The 20,223-nt window shown below is 64.1% G+C and overlaps 1 protein-coding gene across 1 annotated transcript in view; it reads right to left on the bottom strand.

Moving 5' to 3' along the window:
- Positions 1 to 20,223, bottom strand: part of KCNQ1 (potassium voltage-gated channel subfamily Q member 1) — a gene marked incomplete at its 5' end in the record, with an annotated part of 196,641 nt that overhangs the window by 45,579 nt on the left and 130,839 nt on the right. The window contains 4 exons of the mRNA XM_080688747.1: positions 14,354 to 14,415; positions 16,021 to 16,067; positions 16,797 to 16,891; positions 17,090 to 17,165. Of these exons, the coding sequence (XP_080544873.1) occupies positions 14,354 to 14,415; positions 16,021 to 16,067; positions 16,797 to 16,891; positions 17,090 to 17,165 (280 nt within the window). The remainder of the gene's footprint in view (positions 1 to 14,353; positions 14,416 to 16,020; positions 16,068 to 16,796; positions 16,892 to 17,089; positions 17,166 to 20,223) is intronic.

Genomic DNA, 20,223 nt, shown 5'->3' with positions numbered 1-20,223 from the left:
GCGGGGCCACGCGACTCATTCTCACCAATGGGATGCGCGGAAGGGATGTGCGTGCCCCTTCTGGGCGGGGCCACGTGACTCATTCTCACCAATGGGATGCGCGGAAGGGATGTGCGTGCCCCTTCTGGGCGGGCCTTCCTGCCTGGGGGGGCTTGTCCCCAAAGGGCAGCGTTCCCACCTTGGCCCGGGGGGGGGGGGGGACCTGAGGAGGGGGGCAGGAGGCTCAGAGCGATGCCCGAGACCTGGATGGCAGGTGCCCAGGGAGCCCAGAGCCTGCAGATGGACCTCAGGGGAAGGGTCACAGGCTGGCCAGACAGGGGGAGAATCCTGGGGGGACCCCGCTGACCGAGGGCGGGGACGGAGCAGGAGGCTGGGCGGCGGGGTTCCCTGCGCCTGGGATCCCGATCCTGGCACCTCAGGTGTGTGACTTAGCAGCTTGGCCAGTGCCCCCCGCCCCCCCCCCCCGTCCCCCCCTGCCACTCCCCGCTCCCAGCTGACCGGTCCCATTGGCGTCAGGCACCATGGCTGCCCCATGGCCAGCACCTGGGCGGCGGCTCCATCACCCTGACTCCTCACCCCACCACCTCCTCCGGCTTCTTGCTGTTGCCAAGGAGAGCGCGAGGGACGTCCTCGCACGTAAACCCCCGCCTGGCGCTCTCCTCCGAAGGGCAGGTGTCAGGTCAAAGGGCACGCACGTGTAGCTTCTTTTAATTACGGGAGAGAGGTAGGGCGTCGCGGAGGTAGAGAAGTGAGCCAGCCGGGCCGCGGGGGCTCAGGAAACATGTCTCGGAGGCAGGAGACGGGCCCTGGGCTCAGAGGAAGGCAGAGGCAGCGGCAGCGGCAGAGGCAGCGCCGGAGGAGGCGCATCTTCAGGGCGAACCGGCCGCAGTGGCGGGACGCCCCTTTCTGGAAGCTCTGTGCCCCCAGTGACGCCCATCCCACACGCGACGCGCACGGCCTGCGTCCCCACCTCGTGCCGGTGTGGGCCTTGTCATTTTCTCACATTTTGATGTTTGTGCACTTCCTGGTCACGGGGGAGGGAGGGCGGGCATCTCCCCACGGAGGCTGGTGGCCGAAGCGGGGCCTCTACGGAAAGGCGCCTCCCAGCCAGGCCCCAGGCAGGGCCTGTGGGGGTGCCATGGTGCAACTGTAGCAGGCCCCACGGGCTCGGCCTCGGCCTCAGCTCCCTCTAGGAGGGGGCGGCCCCGTCCCAGGTCCCAGGGGCCTGTCTCCTTGGCGCTCACGGAGCGCGGGGACTCCCCGCCAGCCCGCCCCCTGCCCAGGAATGGGGGTGGTGGCGCTCCATGTCAAGTGACGCTTTCATGAGGGGTTTATCTTTGAAACCCCAGACAAAACAGGGCTTGTGTGGTTTGACTGAAGAGCCAGCACCTCGGGACCTCACCATCCACCAAGTCGGCTCCTCGGGAAAGAAAAAATACACGGACCTTAGAATAACCGTTCCCAGAATAGCAGCTAATGACGGCTCTGAAGGGAGCCTTTGATCAGCCAGAGCCCCACGCCACCGCCTCGTTATGGCGTGTCACTCACCAGCAGCTCACCAGCAACGAGAGGAGTGTTGGGGGGGGGTGTGCAGAAAGTGGGGGGCCGGGCGGAGAGGCGGGGAGCAGGGCCAGCGGTGCCCGTCGGAGGCCGCCCGGCTTTCTGATGCAACCGGCCCGGACGGGTGGTGGGTGCTCCATGGAGCCGAGCTGGCCCGCTGCTCCGGGGTGGGGGGGGCGGGGTGCAGCAGCGGGAATGCAGCCCCACGCAGCCCACGCCACCGGGGGAAGCCAAGGCCCGCGCGAGTCAGACGTGTGGAAGGAACAGAATTCCACGTGGACGGGCCTCACCACCTCGGGAGGCGTGGCCATGAGCTCTGAGGGCTCCAGGGAGGGAATCGGGGAGATTCGGGGGGTGGGGGCCCAGGCGGTGTGTGTGAGGACTAGTCCCTGTTGGGAGAAGGGGGTGAAGGGGAGGCCGGGGCCATAAGGTGCTGCTCCCCGACCCGGCCGGCCCGTCGCCCCGTGGCAGGAGCTCACTCATCCTCCCGGGCCTGGGTCCGAGGCCGGAACAGCCCAGCCTGCGAGGACGTGAGGGCCTGCGGCTGCCCCGTCCGGGGGTCCAGCCCCAGCCCACGTGTCTAGAGCGCCCGGCATGCGGCTCCCGGGGCTGCAGGTCTGAGCTCAGTGTGATGTGCTCGGAACACATTCAGATTTAACACAGGCCCCGCCCCGGGCGCTGCGGACACTCCTCCTGGGCCACGTAGGGATGCGCGTCCCCTTCCCCGACAGTCAGTGGTGTGGCCTCTGCACGCAGACCGGCCGGTCCTAAGAGAACGCAGCGTCGAACTGGAGGACACCCTGGCGCTCGAGGCGAAGGCCCGCCATCCCGGCAATTTTAAATATGGATTCGGTACGGACATGACCCTAGGGCGGCCTCCTGGTTGAAGCAAGGTGTCGGATCACAGTGCCTGCAGCCCGTGTTTATGGCGACGGCCATCGGGAAGGTTCATTTACTCGGTGGCTCCCACTGGCTTCCGTTGGGGTCCTGGGCCTGATGGCCAGCCAGCTGCTCTGAGGAGGGCCAACGGGGAACAGTGTGGGCGTCGCGGGTCACGCGCCACCTCTGCAGCACGCACCCCTGCAGCACGCACCCCTGCAGCACGCATCCCTGCAGCACGCACCCCTGTAGCACGCACCCCTGCAGCACGCACCCCTGCAGCACGCACCCCTGTAGCACGCACCTCTGCAGCACGCACCCCTGAAGCACGCACCTCTGCAGCACGCACCCCTGCAGCACGCACCCCTGCAGCACGCACCCCTGAAGCACGCACCCCTGCAGCACGCACCCCTGCAGCACGCACCTCTGTAGCACGCACCCCTGAAGCACGCACCCCTGTAGCATGCACCTCTGTAGCACGCACCCCTGCAGCACGCACCCCTGCAGCACGCACCTCTGTAGCACGCACCCCTGCAGCACGCACCCCTGCAGCATGCACCCCTGCACACGCACCTCTGCAGCACACACCCCTGCAGCACGCACCCCTGCACACGCACCCCTGAAGCACGCACCCCTGCAGCATGCACCCCCGAAGCACGCACCCCTGCAGCACGCACCCCTGAAGCACGCCCTCCCGTTTGCTTAGGGTTTTTTGTTTTTGTTTTTTTATGCAACAGCAGGTTGGGGCCCAGAGCGGCCATGGCCACAGTGGGCTGGCCCCAGTCTCGGGGCTCCTTCTGAATCACACCGGCTGGTTTCCAGACCAGTTCGTGGGGGGCTCCTTCCTCTCGGAGGGGCAAGGGGCCTGTGGATGGGTGTCCTTCCCCGTCCAGCCTGTGAGGGCTGGTGGCCCAACCCAGACCCCCGGATCCCAGCAGGAGGCCCGGTCCCACCTGGGACCCAAGGACCGGCGTGGACAAGGCGTGCGGCTGCCACCCAGTAGCTCCAGGTTTCATGGGGAGACGCCGCACAGAAGGGCCCGGAACCAGTGCGGGGTCCGGGACGCAGCAGCCCGACCCCAGGCTGCCCGCAAAAGCCCCGTCTTCAGCATCCTGATTCTGTCCCCTGTACGTGGACCGGAGCTGGTCCCATCACGTGTTGGGGGGGACTCACCGCAGGGACACAGGGAGGGCAGAAGCACAAGTGGATCGGCCCGGCCGGCGTGGCTCAGGGGCTGAGCATCAACCCATGAACCAGGAGGTCACGGTGCAATTCCCGGTCAGGGCACAGGCCCGGGTTGCGGGCTCCATCCCCAGTGGGGGGCGTGCAGGAGGCAGCCCGTCCATGATGCTCTCTCCTCCTTGATGTTTCTCTCTCTCTCCCGCTCCCTTCCTCTCTGACATCAATAAAAATATGTTTTTAAAAAACCCCACAAAAACCCAGAAAGAACCCATAGAGGAAAGAGGTGCCCGAGGCATCTGATGCCTGAGACAACGTGAGGTTCGGGGTTCAGTGTCCCAGCAGAGCTGTGCGTGGAGCTCTCACTGCAGCGCGAAGGAGGGCGGGGAAGCAGCCCATAAGGAAAGTCCGTAAGCAAAGCGGCCTCGCCCCAGGAGGCGTGGAACAGCGTCTGTCCGGAGACGTCGCGCCCACAAGCTGGTCCCCACCAGGCCGTGCACCCCACCTGGCTGGTCTGGGAACCTCCGATCCCAGCGCGTGAAGTCCGGGCTGGCGGTCCTCCCCGTGCACCGCGAAGACAGCGGTCAACATAGATCGTCCCCCAGGACCTCGACTCCATCCCAGGCCTCGACGGTTCCCACAGATACACGGACTCCGATTTACAAAGAGAAACCCTCAGAGGGAACGAGAACGTGAACGAGAGCCGAAAACGGACGCACGGGGCAGATTTCCTGAGCCCGTGAAGACCGTCGGTCACAGGAACCGAACACAAACAGGCACATCCTTCCACGTCAAGGCGTTCTCACCGTTTAAATACACGGCGAAGAGAAAGACGTTATAAAAACGACCCACTGGGCGTACATACGCGCCCAAGAGAATTTCCATAAATAGAGAAAAAAAACAACAACATAGTTACTGGAATTTAAAATTCTTCGACCAGGTGTCACCGCCCATTAGACACAGCCGAAGAAGGGATTCGGGAATTGGAAGACGGATCCGTGGAGTGACCCGGGATACGGGACGGAAAACCAAAGGGATTAAGAAAACAACGCCGGGCGGGGCCCGAGACTGTCTGCCACGTGCCGGGTGAACATTCCAGAAGGAGGGGACCAGGAGCACAAGGAACCCGACGCGACAGCGGCTGAGAGAAACCGAAAACGCATGCGGGAGGCCAAACCGCGGGTTCCGGAAACTCGGCGAGCTCCCAGCAGAACGAGCAGAAGAAACTCGTGGACCCATCAGCGCGGACACGCCCTGCAGCCAAAGGGAGGCCTCAGAGCAGGGATGGGCAAACTTTTTGACTCGAGGGCCACCGTGGGTTCTTAAACTGGACCGGAGGGCTGGAACGAAAGCATGGATGGAGTATTTGTGTGAACTAACATACATTCAGAGTAAAGGAGCGGAGGGGAGAGCAAGAGAACCGGATAGAACAGCCGGATCCGGCCCGCGGGCCGTAGTTTGCCCACGGCTGCCTTAGAGGCAGCGGAGAGAAGGGCGTGTTCCCGTCCAGCCTGCGTGCTCAGGGGCTGAGCGCCGGCCCATGAACCAGGAGGTCACAGTTCAATTCCGGTCAAGGGCACGGGCCCGGGGTGCGGGCTTGATCCCCAGTGGGGGGCGTGCAGGAGGCAGCCGACCCACGATTCCCTCTCATCACGGATGTCTCTCTCTCCCTCTCCCTTCCTCTCTGCAGTCAATGAAAACGGGTTAAAAAGAAGAGACGTCCTTCCTCCCCGGGGCCGCTGCCCATCTTCCTCTCCGCTCTCAGCAGTGCCCGGGGCCCACCAGCCGGGGGACCGACCGGCTCTGGCCGGCGGAGGGAGAGCCATGGGGTACCTGAGCGCCTAGAACTGCACTCGGGGTAGGACTATTTCCTAAGAGCAACAGTAAAAAAGAAAAAAGTCATTTGAAAACAGGGAACGCCTGTGAGATCTTGATTTTCACCGAAGGGAAAGATCTAATGACTACTTCAGCCAGAAAAAAAAAAAAAAAAACCACAAAAAACCCAAGAGCCGAGATGTCAGAGCCGAGATGAGAAATAAACCGTGAGACATGAAAGAGGCCTCGAGGTGAGCACATTGAAAAATAAATGGAGCCCCGGCCGGTGTGCTCAGTGGATAGAGCCTCGGCCTGCAGACTCCAGGGGTCCTGGGTTCGATTCCGGTCAAGGGCATGGACCTTGGTTGTGGGCACATCCCCAGGAGGAGGTGTGCAGGAGGCAGCTGATGGATGTTTCTCTCTCATCGATGTTTCTAACTCTCTATCCCTCTCCCTTCCTCTCTGTGAAAAATCAATAAAATATATTTTTTAAAAAAGAAAAATAAACTGATCGTGTGAATCGTTGGGGTAGAAATAAACATGGCCGCCCGAACACGTGCGTTGGCAGGAGGCGGGTGGAGGGGAGGGCTGTGAGGTCCTCGTTTCGTTATCCGGGTGCAGACAGCTCGGAACTCCGCTACGGGTCCATGCAGAATGTTCTAGATTCTCCTCTCCAAGAAGGGCAACACACTCTATGGCTTCAAAGCGGTGGAAGAAGGAACGGAACGAGAAAGAATCGCTAACCCAACGAGAGGCAGGTAAGCGGAGCAAAAAAAAAAAAAAAAAAAACACACCGTGAAAACGTCAACGTACGTGGCGAGACATCGATCCAAAGTATCAGAAATTACACTGAGCGCAAAGGCGTGAAGTAATTTTTAAAACCCACGGGCTGTTTACAAAAGCCACCTAGAATGTGTACGTGGAATGAGAAAGAGTTTGAAAAGACTGACACCAAAATCAGAAAAAAAAAACCCACAAGAAAACTTACAGGTCAATACCCTTTGTAAATAGCCCCGGCCGATGTGGCTCAGGGGATAGAGCGTCGGCCTGCGGACCAAAGAGTCCCGGGTTCGATTCCGGTCAAGGGCACGTACCTCGGTTTGCAGGCTCCTCCCTGGCCCGGGCCCTGGTCAGGGTGCGTGCAGGGGGCAACCCATCGATGTGTTTCTGCCACAGTGGTAGTATTTCTGTTTTCCCTCTCTCTTCCACTCTCTAAAAACCAATGGAAAAATGTCCTCAGGTGAGGATTAAGCATATATATATATAGAATATCCCTTATAAACAGACACACAAACATTCCTAACAAAACAAGAGCACGCCAAATCCAGCAACTTATAAAGGAGATTATAGTCCTGGACCGAGTGGGATGTAGGAGGGCGGTGTAACATTCTCACGCCAATGACTGCCTTATCCCATAGTCACAGAACGAGGGGCTGAACCCGTGGGTGCAGACGGGCTTTTCCGGGTGAGGAAAGCCACACCCTCCCCGGGAAGAGTCTGACACTCGGGATGGCAGCGAGCCCCTTCACCCGACAGAGACTCCGCGGAAACCCGGGCTGCCGTCACACGTGGGGGCGAGTGACCGAATGCTCTCCTCCATCCGATTTCCCCTGGCCCCTTCCAGTCGACATTCTACGGGAAGTTCCAGCCAGTGCAAGCGGGAGAGAGAGAGAGAGAGAGAGAGAGAGAGAGAGAGAGAGAGAGGATTCGTAACAGCAAAGTCTCCGTTCACCAGCGTGAGATAAAAAGGCGGGTGCATGTCTATACGCTAGTGAGGAACAGTTTGAACGCGAAACGGAGGGGAAACGATTCCGTTGGCAATCAAAAACAGTAAGATGCTTAGGAGTAAATCTGACAAAAGGTGGGTAAGATTCATGCACTGAAAACAAGACATCACTGGGAGGGACTGAAGTGGAGCCAGCGAATGGAAGGCGGGACCGTGTTGGACAGTCCTTGTCCAAATCCCTGCGAATTCGTTCGTTCGTCTGCGTTGTAGACATGGACGGAATGATTCTGAAATTCACAGGGCTGCCCTGGCCAGTGTGGCTCAGTTGGTATGAGTGTTGTCTTGTGTACCAGGAGGTTGTGGGTTCCATTCCCGATCAGGGAGTGTGCAGGAGGCAGCCAATCAATGTCTCTCTCTCTCTCTCATTCTCTGTCTCTCTGTCTCTCTCTCTCTCCTCCTTGGGTGAGTATTAAAAAAAAAATAAATTCAGCCCAGCTCGTGTGGCTCGGTGGTTGAGCAATCAACCCACGTACCAAGAGCTCGCCGGTTCGATTCCCGGTCAGGGCACGTGCCCCGGTGTCAGGCTCGATCCCCAGTAGGGGGCATGCGGGAGGCAGCCGATCCATGATGCTCTCTCCTCATTGATGTTTCTATCGCTCTCTCTCCAAAATCAATAATAACACATTTAAAAAAAAAAATTCGTAGGCCTTCGAAATGGGCCCAACCATTTGGCAAAGAATACAACTGGAAGGCCTGCGTCGCCCGCCCTCCAACCCACCGTGAAGCGACCACAGTCGAGGCAACGCCGCCCCGTGGGACTGAGGACGGAACCCGGCTGACGGGTCAGGAACGAAGCCAGCGTCTGTGCCGAATTGGCCGTTGACGCCTCCGCGGGAGGAAACGGCCTTCAAGAAGGGGCGGGGGGCTGCTGACATCCAGGAGGCTTCACCCGCCCCCCTCCCCCGCCCCCCGCGCTCCGAAACCAGCTCCGCCAACCACCGTCCACGTAAGAGTGAAAGCCGCAAACCTTCTAGAAGAAAACGCTCGTGACCCCCGGATTAGGCGGCGGTCCCGCGACACACCATTCAAGGCGGGGGCCGTACGGGAGCAGAGAAATCGGACTTCATTAAAATCTGAAAACTTTTGTGTCCCAAAAGACACGATTAAGGGAGTGAAAAGGCCGCTCCAGAATGGGAGGAAATATTTGCAAGTCATATATATATCTGATAAAGGACCTTGTAGCCAGACCTATAAACAGCTCCCCGGGCTGAATAACGGGACCCACCGCTTAATTAGAGAATGGGCGAGAGAGTTGAATAAACATCTCACTAAAGACGGCCCTGAATGGCTAATAAGCACATGAAAAGTTGCTCAACATCGTTAGCGGCCGAGGGCGATGCAAATCGGGCCACAATGAGATGCCATGACACGCAGGCCAGCGCGGCTCACATGAAAGGGACGGCCGCGCCGAGACGAGGGAGCGGGACCCCCGCACGTGACTGGTGGGAAATCAAGGCGGCCAGACCCTTGGGAAACGGGGGTGGGAGGGTGGGGGTGGTGGGGGCGGGGGGGGGGGGCCGCCTTCCAGCCGGTGACACAGAAGCCCGCCCCGCCGGCCAGCCAGCGTTTCCAGGCAGGCCCGCACCTCGCGCGGCGGGGAACGTGTGTCCACACAAACGCTGCGCACAAAGGTCCGGGCGGCCGGGCCCACAATAGGGCCCCGGTTTGGAAACAATCCAGACGTCCATCACCGGGGCCGCGGGCCGACAAACATGGGCCCGGGCGCACAACGGGGCGCGCTGTTCTGCATTCTGCGGGAGAGGCGTGGGTGTGCAGGCCGGGGACCCCCGGCCCGGCGGCCCTGTGAGAACGGCCGAGCGCGGGCAGCGGGCAGCCGTTGGGTGCCACTCCGGGAGGAGGCACGGTTCCAGTGTGAGAGGCACGGAAGGGCCCCGAGACGGAGCAGGTCAGCGCCTGGGCCCGGCGGCCGGGTGGGGGCGGGGGCGGGAGCCGCGCGGGCTGGGAATGGACCTTGGGAACCTGCTGGGGGGGGGGGGGGCGCGGGGGGCGGCGAACGCTCTGACTCGGGGGGTGGAGGCTGGCACGCTCGCCCTGGGCCGTGTTTAGGGCACAAAATACCGAGTACATTTGATGGCGGGACCTGGGCCCCGCGAACGCTTTTACGAAAAAGAAGGACGCGCAAGACGAAGGCCGTTAGCAGTGGCAACCGACGGTCAGGGAAGCCAGGACACGGGGGACAGAGAGGGCGCGGCCGTGAACGGGGCCTGGCGCCCCGCGTGGACGGAGGAAGCGTGAATGTCACGGGAGCCATGAGCGTGCGGAGCAGACGCGGACAGAGACGTGAAGGAAACCGTCCAGGGCTCCCCGGGGCTGGCCTCGCGGTGGGTGGAGCGGGTGAGAGCACCCCAGGGGGACACTCGGCCGTCGGGAAGGACGGAACACGGCCACTGGGGACGGCACGCGGGGCCCCGGGAGATTGCGCTGAGGGAGCCAGGTCAGGCGGCGACGCCAAGAGCCCCCCCGATCTCACCCACACGGGGGACCTGGAACGGAAACTCGGGGACCCCAACAGCCATGTGGTGGTTGCCAGAGGGAAGGGGGTGGGGAGGGGGTGGAGGGGGCCTAATATGGGGTGACAGGAGATGACTGGATGCCCTGGCGGGTGGGGCTCACTGGGTGGAGCGTTGGCCTGCAGACTCAAGGGTCCCAGGTTCAATTCTAGTCAAAGGCACAGGCCCGGGTGGCGGGCTCGATCCCCAGGGCGGGGCGTGCAGGAGGCAGCCGACCCATGATTCTCCCTCATCATGGATGTTTCTCTTTCTCCCTCTCCCTCTCCCTGCCTCTCTCTGAAATCAGTAAAACATATATATATATATATATATATATATTTTTAAAAAAGGTGAGCCCTAACCGTTTGGCTCAGTGGATAGAGCGTCGGCCTGCAGACTCAAGGGTCCCAGGTCGATTCCGGTCAAGGGCATGGACCTTGGTTGCGGGCACATCCCCAGTGGGAGGTGTGCAGGAGGCAGCTGATCGATGTTTCTCTCTCATCGATGTTTCTAACTCTCTATCCCTCTCCCTTCCTCTCTGCAAAAAAATCAATAAAATATATTTTAAAAAAAGAATAAAAAAAGGTGATTGGACTTTGTGTCGGGGGGCACAGGTGCACTATACAGATCTTGTCTCCTAGGAACCCACCCCTGAAACCTGTGTGACCCTCTGAAGCAAGGTCACCCCAGTAAATGGAACCGAAAACCCCCGTTCCCACGGGGATGCGATTCCACCAACAGTTAACAAGCTGGGGACCGAGCGTGAAGCTGGGCCCAGGAGGCACATTTACAAGCACAGAGCGTCCGCCCCCCGCGCCCACCCCCCCCGCCCCTTCTCGAGGGATGGCCCGCCTCCAGGCCTCCCTCCTGCGCCCACAGAGCAGGGACACCCGTGAGCCCTCGCTGCTGCCCAGTGACACAGCCCCCCTGCAGACAGACCCCCCGGCCTCCCGGGAGAAACAAGAGGAGGTGGCATGGAGACCAGAGACATACACACGTGAATGGCCATTGGAAGTAAATGCTGTGTTGTCACAGCTGGGAGCCCGGCCAGCCAGGGCGGCTCAGGGGCTGAGCATCAACCTAGGAACCAGGAGGTCAGGGTTCGATGCCCCGTCAGGGCACGTGCCCGGGTAGCGGGCTCCACCCCCGGTAGGGGGGGGGCGTGCAGGAGGCAGCCGGACCGTGATTCTCTCTCGTGGTTGATGTTTCTCTCTCGCTCTTCCTCTCTGAAATCAATAAAAATATATTTTCAACGCCGGGGGTGGGGATGCAGTTTGAGTGGCATTTCGAGGGAGAATGCACAGCCTCCCCCTGAAACGCACGCCTGGAAAGGCTAGGACGCCTGCACCCCCAGGGTGCCCCAACCTGGGAGCAGAGGGAGGCGGTGTCTGAGGCTGCGTAACGGGGAGGAGGCAGGAAGGGGAGGAGGGAGAGGACCCCTCCGTGGAGCCCGCAGGACGGGGGTCGTTGAAAATATTAATACAACTGGCACCGACAGAAAAACTAGGTCCGGCCCAAATCGACCACCTTGGGCCGGCTGCGGGCGATGCGGACGTTAAAATGCCAATGGACTTGAATTCCTGGGACGCGCACCGGGTCAAGACGGACGGAGAGGAGACAGCCGGACCGCCCCACACCCACTCAGGTCGCGGCAGCCGAGCGAAAACCCTTCCCACCAAGAAAACACCGGGCCGAGACGCCTTCACCCCGGCCTGCGAGGGGAGCCCCGTCCCCAGCCCACCCGGAATGTTCTAGAACACGGAAGGAGCGGGGGCACCTCTCAGCGCACTCGCCCGGCTCGCGTGCCTCCGGGACGGGGCCTGAGGACAGCGTGGGAAGCACTCAGAGGCATGTGCGTCTCCCACATGGATGTTGTCACAAGACGACGGCTTAGCAAGCGGGTTTTAGGGTGCTCACAGACTGACATACAGAGTGAAGGACGGGGCGGTGGGGGGCAGGCCGCGACCACAGAGACGTCGGAGAAATAACCTAAGCTCCAGGCCATAAGGCCGTACTGAGCAGGGAGGTTGGGGCTGCTGAGCTCTGGGGGCGGGCGGGGGGGGAGGGGAGTGAAATTGTTGGGGTAATAGTATCTTGGGGTGCAGCTTGTAGGCCTGGGAGATGGAGGGAGAGAGCAGGAGGGGCAGTGTCGGGGACAGATGCCTAGGGGACTGGGCCTGCCCGGTCTGGGGCGGCCGGGGTGGTGGGGGGTCCTGGGCTGGAGGCCATGCCCGGGTGGGAGAGGGTGGGAGGAGGGTTAGAGGGTGGGGCCCCTGCCCCCCCCGCCCCCCCCCCCCCCCCACCTCTGGGCCGGGGCCTGGAAACCCAGGACTTCCCCGAGCCCGTTTCTGAGCCACGGACATTTGCAGCAAACACCGAGCAGGAGGGATCCTGCAGCTTGAGCTGGGGCCGGGCTCCGGCAGGCCGGAGCATGAGGGCCCTTCTCCCCCGGGTGGCCCAGGCCTGGGCGTTGGAGAAGGGGCTCCTCGCGGGGAAGCTGAGGCCCCTGAGCAGCTGAGCCAGTCTTCCCCCAGCAAATGGACCCCAGGCCCCTGCCCCTCGGAATGATCTGCCCCCAGGAGCGGGGGCCCGGCGACCAAGTACCCAAAAGGCCCCATCCCATTCCCTCCGAGTCCCTGGTCCAGAGGTGGAGGGGCCAGGCTGGGACGGGACCCTGTCACAGCCCCGGGTCTGAGCTGGTGAGGAAGCCGGTGGGGGCTGGAGACCCCCCCCCCCCCAATTCCGCCAGGCTCCCTTCTGGCCCCAGGCCAGCGGGCAGGGGGGAGGCATGGGGGCCCGAGGGCCGGCGGCTGTTGCATTTCCTGCCCCACTTCCCGCCCTCGGCCAGCAGGATTGTGGGGGTTGTTTACGGTCCCGATGGCGGCAGCGATAAGTGCGATAACGTGGGGCCCAGGACGTGCCACGGTGCCCCGCGGGCCTGCTGAGGCCCTTTCCCAGGGTCTGTGCCCAAGGGGCCTCGGTCAGCACAGGGTGGGGCAGGGCAGGCCGCCCCTCGGCGCCTGGATGGACAGCGGGGCTGAGACCCGGGGGCAGCGTGGCCCTGCCCGCTCCCCAGACCCCCGGGCTGGGGACTCCACCTCCGTGGGCAGCACAGGGGGTGAAGATGGCACCGACCAGGCTCCCCAGGTGCCACGTGTGCAGAATGTGACCGGTCCCCCGCAGCCCACCCCCCTGACCACGGCCCACCCAGGGCTGGTCCTGGCTAGGCCCCGGTTGGTGTCACCCAGCCCTGGAGCGTCACTGCTCGGGGACCCTGTCACCCACCCACTGTCACCCCACCCAGAGGACACCAGGCTTCCGGGGGTGCTGAGAGCCACGGGCAGAGCCCCCAGAAAGGCCGGACAGCCAGGCGGGGGAGGGAGGAGGGCGAGCGCAGCTGGAAGGTGGGAGGGGTTGCCCCAAGGTTGCACTCAGGGGTCTCCCTAGCAGAAGCTGCCAAGGCCAGGCCAGTCCAGGGCTGGTGAGGAAGCTGGGGTGCCCTGGATCAGCCCCTGCCTCCTCTGGGAGCCCCTACACAGAGTGCCCCGCTGTTCTGGGCTCCGCCTCTGCTGCGCCTGCAGGGCGTGCACCCCGCCCCCCGCCATGTCCCTGCCCCAACTCGACGACGGAGGCCAGGGACCCATCCGCTGAGTGGCCGAGCCCAGGCCCCCGGCTGGCCTGGTGGGCTGACCACTCCCGGCTCCGTGCCCAACCTGCCAGACGGGGCCATGCCTGCGAGGGGCGGGCACCAGGCCGCTCAGGCCCGCGCTGACCCAGGGGCCAGGCCCGGCCTCCCTTTCGGCCTGACCCCGTGGACTGGTCTCGGGGCCCCGCTGGGTGCGGCCGGGTGCAGGTGAGGGGCCGGACTGGACGGGCCGTGCCCCGCCCGCCTACCCAGCTGCAGCCCACGACCACGGGCCAGAGCCAGGCGTTGCCGGGGAAACGAGGGGCAGCACCCCCTGCCCAACCGAAACGCCTCTATTTTTAGCTCCCGGCAACTCCGATAAAGTCCGCGCAGCCCCGGAGCTACTCGGCAGATAACCGCCGCTCCCACAGACTTCAAAGGGCGGCCCCCAGCCTCCCTCGGCTCCCAGGCCCCTGGGAAGGGGGCGTGGGCCTGGCAGGGAGTGGGGCATCCCGGGGCCCAGGACCGGCGCCCTGAAGCGGAGGCGCGTGGGTCCCACCTGGGGCCCGGCAGGGTCTCGGCCGACGCCCCACACCTCCGAGCGCAGTGGGGACCGCACAGCCCCTCCCCGACGACACACCCCTGAGGTCCCCGAGTGCACGGGCTGGGGGGCGAGGGATGCGACCTCGAGGAGGGGCCCGCGGGCACCGGAGCCACCGGCCAGGAAAGAGGTCACTTGTCAGAGGTCAAGAAACCAGCGGCCGAGGCTTCCTGCCAGGACGATGCCCAGCGGGGGGGTGGAGTGGACACGGGGGTCCCTGGCGGCTGCGTCCACCCTGAGCACGGGGGGAGGGGGCACCCCCAGGCAGCTCCGTCCACATCCTCACACCTGGAGAGTGAGCGGCTGCTCACGGGGGGCACCGTGCAGGCCCCGAAAGGCCGCCGGCCGGCCGCGGGGAGGGCGTGCTGCCCCCGGAGCTGCCGGGACCGGGCGCCTACCTTGTCTTCCACGCGGCTCAGGCGGGCGCCGATGGTGTTGCTGCCCCGGTCCTTGCTCTTCTCTGGGGGCGAAACATTGTGTCAAGGATGTGCGTGCTGGGGGGGCAGGCCATGGACCCCGACTGTGTTTGGGGGGCAGCATGACTGAGGGAGAGGGAGCCCACGGGGGAAGGCTGAACCCATGACCTTCCACGGCAAGAACGTCAGAGGGTGTGGGTGCGGGGGGTGCAGTGGGGTGTGATGAGATGGGGTGCAGTGGGGTGCAGTGAGGTGGGTGGGATGAGGTGGGTGCAGTGAGGTGGGATGGGTATGGTGGGGTGGAGTGCAGTGAGGTGGTGCAGTGAGGGGGTGGGGTGCAGTGAGGTGGGTGGGGTGAGGTGGGTACAGTGAGGTGGGTGGGGTGCAGTGAGGTGGGTGGAATGAGGTGGTGCAGTGAGGGGGTGGGGTACAGTGAGGTGGGTGCAGTGAGGTGGGTGCAGTGAGGTGGGTGCAGTGAGGTGGGTGGGATGAGGTGGTGCAGTGAGGGGGGTGGGGTGCAGTGAGGTGGGTGCAGTGAGGTGGGTGGGATGAGGTGGTGCAGTGAGGGGGGTGGGGTGCAGTGAGGTGGGTGCAGTGAGGGGGGTGGGGTGAGGGGGGTGGGGTGCAGTGAGGTGTGGTGCAGTGAGGTGGGTGTAGTGAGGTGGGTACAGTGAGGTGGGTGCAGTGAGGTGGGTGCAGTGAGGTGGGTGCAGTGAGGTGAGTTGGGGTGCAGTGAGGGGGTGGGGTGCAGTGAGTTGGGGTGCAGTGAGGTGGGTGCAGTGAGGTGGGTGGGGTGCAGTGAGGTGGGTGCAGTGAGGTGGGTGGGATGAGGTGGTGCAGTGAGGTGAGGTGGGTGCAGTGAGGTGGGTGCAGTGAGGTGGGGTGCAGTGAGGTGGGTGCAGTGAGGGGGGTGGGGTGCAGTGAGGTGGGTGGGGTGAGGTGGGTGGGGTGAGGTGGGTGCAGTGAGGTGGGTGCAGTGAGGTGGGTGCAGTGAGGTGGGGAGGGAGGGATGGCCGTGGCCCCCCCGCTGCACCATCCCAGCGCTGGGGCCTGAGTCCCTGAGACCCGCTGTGCACACCCACTGCAGCCCCCCTCCCCGCAGGTGGGAGCGCCCGCTGCCCCCGCGTCCTGTCCCCGTGGGAGCTGTGGTTCCCCATGACCTTGGGTGAAGGCGGCCTCGAGGAAGCTGCCAGCCGTCCTCCCTAGTGGCCCACGGCCCCGATCCAGGGGGCACACGGAGCTGGAGCCGGAGGCGGCGCTGCCCGCTGCAGCCCGAGCCGGGAGCCGGGGCCCGCCCTCCCCCACTGCCCTCCCTCCCCCACTGCCCTCCCTCCCCCACTGCCCCTCGCCAGGCCCCACGCAGGTCCGGCTGCAGGCCGGACCCCAGCCTGGCGTCCCCGCACCACGGAGGTGCCTTGGAGAGGCGGGCCTGAGGCCACTTTGCTGGGGGTCCCACTTTGCTGCACCCACCTCACTGCACCCACCCCACCCACCTCACCTCACTGCACCCCCCCTCGGCCCCCCTGGCCCTCTCTCTGGCTCTCATGGGCTGTCACCCCTGCGGAGACCCCGAGGCGTGTCTGATCGGGGTGGGGAGGGCGGGGAGGGTCTGGCGCCCGCCGTGCCCAGGCGCTCGGCCCGGAACCCACCTGAGACGGAGATGAAGAGGGAGGGCTTCCCGATGGACTGGTCCAGCCTGGGAGGGAGACAGAGAGCCGCTCACACCCCGCCTGTGGGTGAGCAGACGGCCCATGTGCCCAGCGAGACGACACGCCGCCACCCCGGGGTCCCCGCCGCTGCCGCAGACCTGCCAGCCGCCTCCCAGCCCCGAGGCCCGTGCTCCCGCCGGGGCTAGGCGGGCCCGGTGGTCAGGTCCGTCCCGCAGACGCCTCCTGGGCGGGCAGGGCCCGGGGTCGCCCAGTGTCCCGAGGCTGCGCCAGGCGTGCCCAGACCGGGCAGCGCGGACACGCCCGAGAGGCAGGTCTGTGGCTGGGGCCCTCGTGTCCCAGGGGCGGGTCAGTGCCAGGCAGCCGGAGCCCCCGGCCTGTGGGCAGGACCAGCACCACCCCCCCAGCCCCCACCGTCTCTGTGAAGCCAGGACGGGAATGAGGCCCCCAGGCCGGCCCCCCCGGGAAGGCACGGTGGGTCTGAGCCTGTGTAGGCCCCAGGGCTGTGCTGCTCCCACACCAACAAGCTCCCAGCCTCCAGGTCAGAGGCCAGAGCGCGCCGGCCCCCGTGGCAGGCAGGGTCCCCGCTCCAGTCCCGGGTGGGAGGCCAGGTGGGCGTGAGCCTGGCAGGGTGTGAGCCTGGAGGGCTCCTGGGGCTGGGCTGGCGGGGAGGGACCTGCAGCTCCGAGCAGGGGCGGGTGGGGCCACAGGCAGGGAGCCGCGTGCCCTCGGACGGCAGGCAGGCCGCGGGCGCCCACCTTCTCTGCAGCTCCTTGATGCGCACCATGAGGTTGAGGTGGCCCTGGGAGTACTGCTCGATGACGTCCCGCACGTCGTAGGGCTTCCGGGCTTGCTGCGGGCAAAGGCACAGTCACCCCGCTGCCCGCCGGCTCCCGGGGCGGACCATGGGCCCCCGGGGTCTCTGATGGATGGACGGATGGACGGAGGGGACCCGCAGGGCGGGACAGGCACCCGTCGCCGAGGTCACCTCCGCGGGGAGCTGGGAGCCCCGTCCCCTCTGAGCCGCGGCGGAGGGCCGCGGGGGACTCACCTGGAACCTCTTCTTGGCCACGAAGTACTGCATGCGGCGGATGACCTTGATGGTGGCACGGTGGTGCTCGCGCAGCCTGCGGGCAGGGGAGGCGTCAGTGCCACCGCGATGGGCGCGGCCGGCGAGAACCAGGGGCCCGGGGCCCGCCTGGCTGCCCCCTAGCTCACAGCAGAGCCACGGACACGTCTTTCTATCTCGGGCCTTCAGGGCCCACGCGTAATGGGGGGGCGGGGAGCAGGCATGTCCGAGGCCCCTTTCAGCCGGATGCTCGGTGCCCGCCCCCCCAGGGGTGGGCGTCTGGAAAGCATGGGGGCTGCAGGACAGGGGGCCGAGGGACAGGGGGCCGAGGTACGGGGGGCCGAGGGACGGGGGGGCCGAGGGACGGGGGGCCGAGGGACGGGGGCCGAGGGACAGGGGGCCAAGGGACAGGGGGGCCGAGGGACGGGGGGCCGAGGGACGGGGGACCGAGGGACAGGGGGCTGAGGACGGTCACTACTGAGCCACTTGGTTCCGATTCTAAAGCTCCTGGGGTGGGCAAACTTTTTGACTCGAGGGCCACCATGGGTTCTTAAACTGGACCGGAGGGCCGGAACAAAAGCATGGATGGAGTGTTTGTGTGAACTAATATAAATTCAAAGTAAAGGAGCGGAGGGGGGAGCAAGAGAACCGGATAGAACAGCCGGATCCGGCCCGCGGGCCGTAGTTTGCCCACGGCTGTAACACCATCGACGGAGACCCCACAATCCACGAAATGCGTTCGCACAGAAACAAGGCGGAAAGGACCCAGGGGGCTTCGCTCCGGGATCCGATGTTCATTCCGACCGAACCTTCTGCCGAAACCGCCAATAGCCGGAGTGGCCGCACGACCCCCACAGCCGCTGAGAGCCTCGGAGCCCGGCCCAGGAGCGGGGAACCAACCTCCGTGTCCTCGGGGCACCCCGGGGTCACGGTGTGGACACAGGCTGAATGGGAAACAGGGCCCCTGGGGGCTGGCGGAGAAGCAGGGCATCCAGGACACGCAGACGTCACGGATTTGAGGGGACAAGACCCTGGTCAACGGGGGACCCCAGAGAGGGGAGGGCCTGCCCACGAGGGCCCTGGAGGCGTTTGCGAGTTGGGCGGCGCCGGCGTGGCACTGAGAAGAATGGGGGTTCAGAATCTACCGAGGAGGGGGGGCTTCCGCCCGAGACCCCCATCGCCTCAGGTCATCTCAGTCCAGGCCTGGACCAAGGTGCCCGCCTGCACCTTCCGCAGCCAGAGGGGGGAACCGGTCACCTGGAAGGAGGTGATGCCAGGGAGCCCCGGCATTGTCTCAGCCCCCCGAAGACCGAGAAACGGGGGGAACTCAATCCGGGGAACAGATCCGAGATGGGGGAGGCTCAGTGACATAGTGCTCTTAGCTCCTCCACCAAGAGAGACGGTTCCCCAGCACTTGAACTTGAGATGACCTTGAACTTACCGAGAGGGAGAGAACGCCGGGGGGGGGGGGGGGGGGTCCCACTGTGTGTAACTCACGTGCCCTGGGGACCCAGTGAGCCAGCCTGAGCTGGCCGAGGAGGCCCCGGGGAGGTCGGAGGTGCCCGGCCAGGAGCCAGCACCGAGCCCTGGACGCGTGGGTGAGGCCATCCGCGACCTCCCATCCTGAGGGCCAGTGTCTCAGCGGCTGCGTGAGTCACCCCCCGCCCCCACGCCCGCCACGCCAGCAGAACCGCCTCCCCGCGGAGCCCACTTGCCCACCATCGTGAGCGGCGAGAGCTGTGTTCAGCCACTAACATTGGGTGTGCTTGCTACACGCAGTGGATTTCAGGTAAAGAAACGGGGGATTGCCTGACCGGTGTGGCTCAGTGGATAGAGCGTCGGCCTGCGGACTGAAGGGTCCCGGGTTCGATTCCGGTCAAGGGCATGTACCTTGGTTGCGGGCACATCCCCAGTGGGAGGTGTGCAGGAGGTAGCTGATGGATGTTTCTCTCTCATCGATGTTTCTAACTCTATCCTCTCCCTTTCTCTCTGTAAGAAATCAATAAAATACATTTTAAAAAAAGAAAGAAAGAAATGGGGGATTGAACTGTGACCTCCTGGTTCATAGGTCAAAATCGGACACTGTTACATCAGAACCCCCAACCACACGGAGCCGGTGTGGGGCCCAGGCCCTGGGCAGCGGCCGGAGCAGAGGCCTGTCGCAGGATGCCGGCTCGGAGCGTGACGCCGCGGCTGACTGGACGAGGCTCGGGGTGTCTGGGAGGGGTGGGGGGATTTGTGGGGGGGACGTACGAAGCTTCGGACAGAGGGCGAGCTGCGGTGGAACAAAGATGGGCGCAAATCCTTCGCGTTCCCCTCGTCCCGAGATGGGGTCTGTCTCCCCCGTGGGAGGCGCCTGGCTGGCACCCAGCAGCTGCGGAGATCTGAGACCCGAGAGACCACGTCCCCAGCAGCTGCCCCTGGGACGATCCAGGGGTGCCCGCCCCGACGGGCAGCCCACGGCTGGCCCACGGACCCCGATGCAGGTCGGTGATGGGGTTCACATCAGAGCTGTCTGCTGAGGCCCTTTTCAAAAAAATGTGTATGCTCGCTTGTGGTTACTTTATTGTTATTTTTCTAATATATTTTTTACTGATTTCAGAGAGGAAGGGAGAGGGGTAGGGAGAGAGAGAGAGAGAGAGAGAGAGAGAGAGAGAGAGAAACATCCATGAGAAGAGAGAATCACTGATCGGCTGCCTCCTGCACGCCCCGCACTGGGGATCGAGCCTGCACACCGGGCCTGTGCCCCGACCGGGGATGGAACCCTGACCTCCTGGTTCCTAGGTGGACGCTCAGCCCCTGAGCCGCGCCGGATGGGCTGAGGCCTTCAATAACCACGATGAACAGGTTCCAGGAACTCGGTGGAAAGAAAGCTGGAGCGTTTTTGCCAGAGAAATAAAATCCTTATGAAAAATTCCACGAAGGAAATCCCCAGGACACAGGGCCCTCATGGACGTGAAGAACGCGCCGGGCGAACCGGAGAGCAGAGCAGAGCAGAGCAGAGCCGGCGTGGAGATAAGGATACTTGTGAACAGGATGAAAATAGCCACCGGGAACGGAAAAAAAGCGGATTTAAACTGAGAGGGAAAAAGTGCAACCAGGAGACACGGTTGAAG

This window comes from Plecotus auritus, assembly GCF_963455305.1.
Source record: "Plecotus auritus genome assembly, contig: SCAFFOLD_33, whole genome shotgun sequence".
NCBI classification, from domain to species: Eukaryota; Metazoa; Chordata; class Mammalia; order Chiroptera; family Vespertilionidae; genus Plecotus; species Plecotus auritus.
Note: the sequence above shows the minus strand (reverse complement) of the source record. Positions and strands in the feature narration are given on the sequence as shown.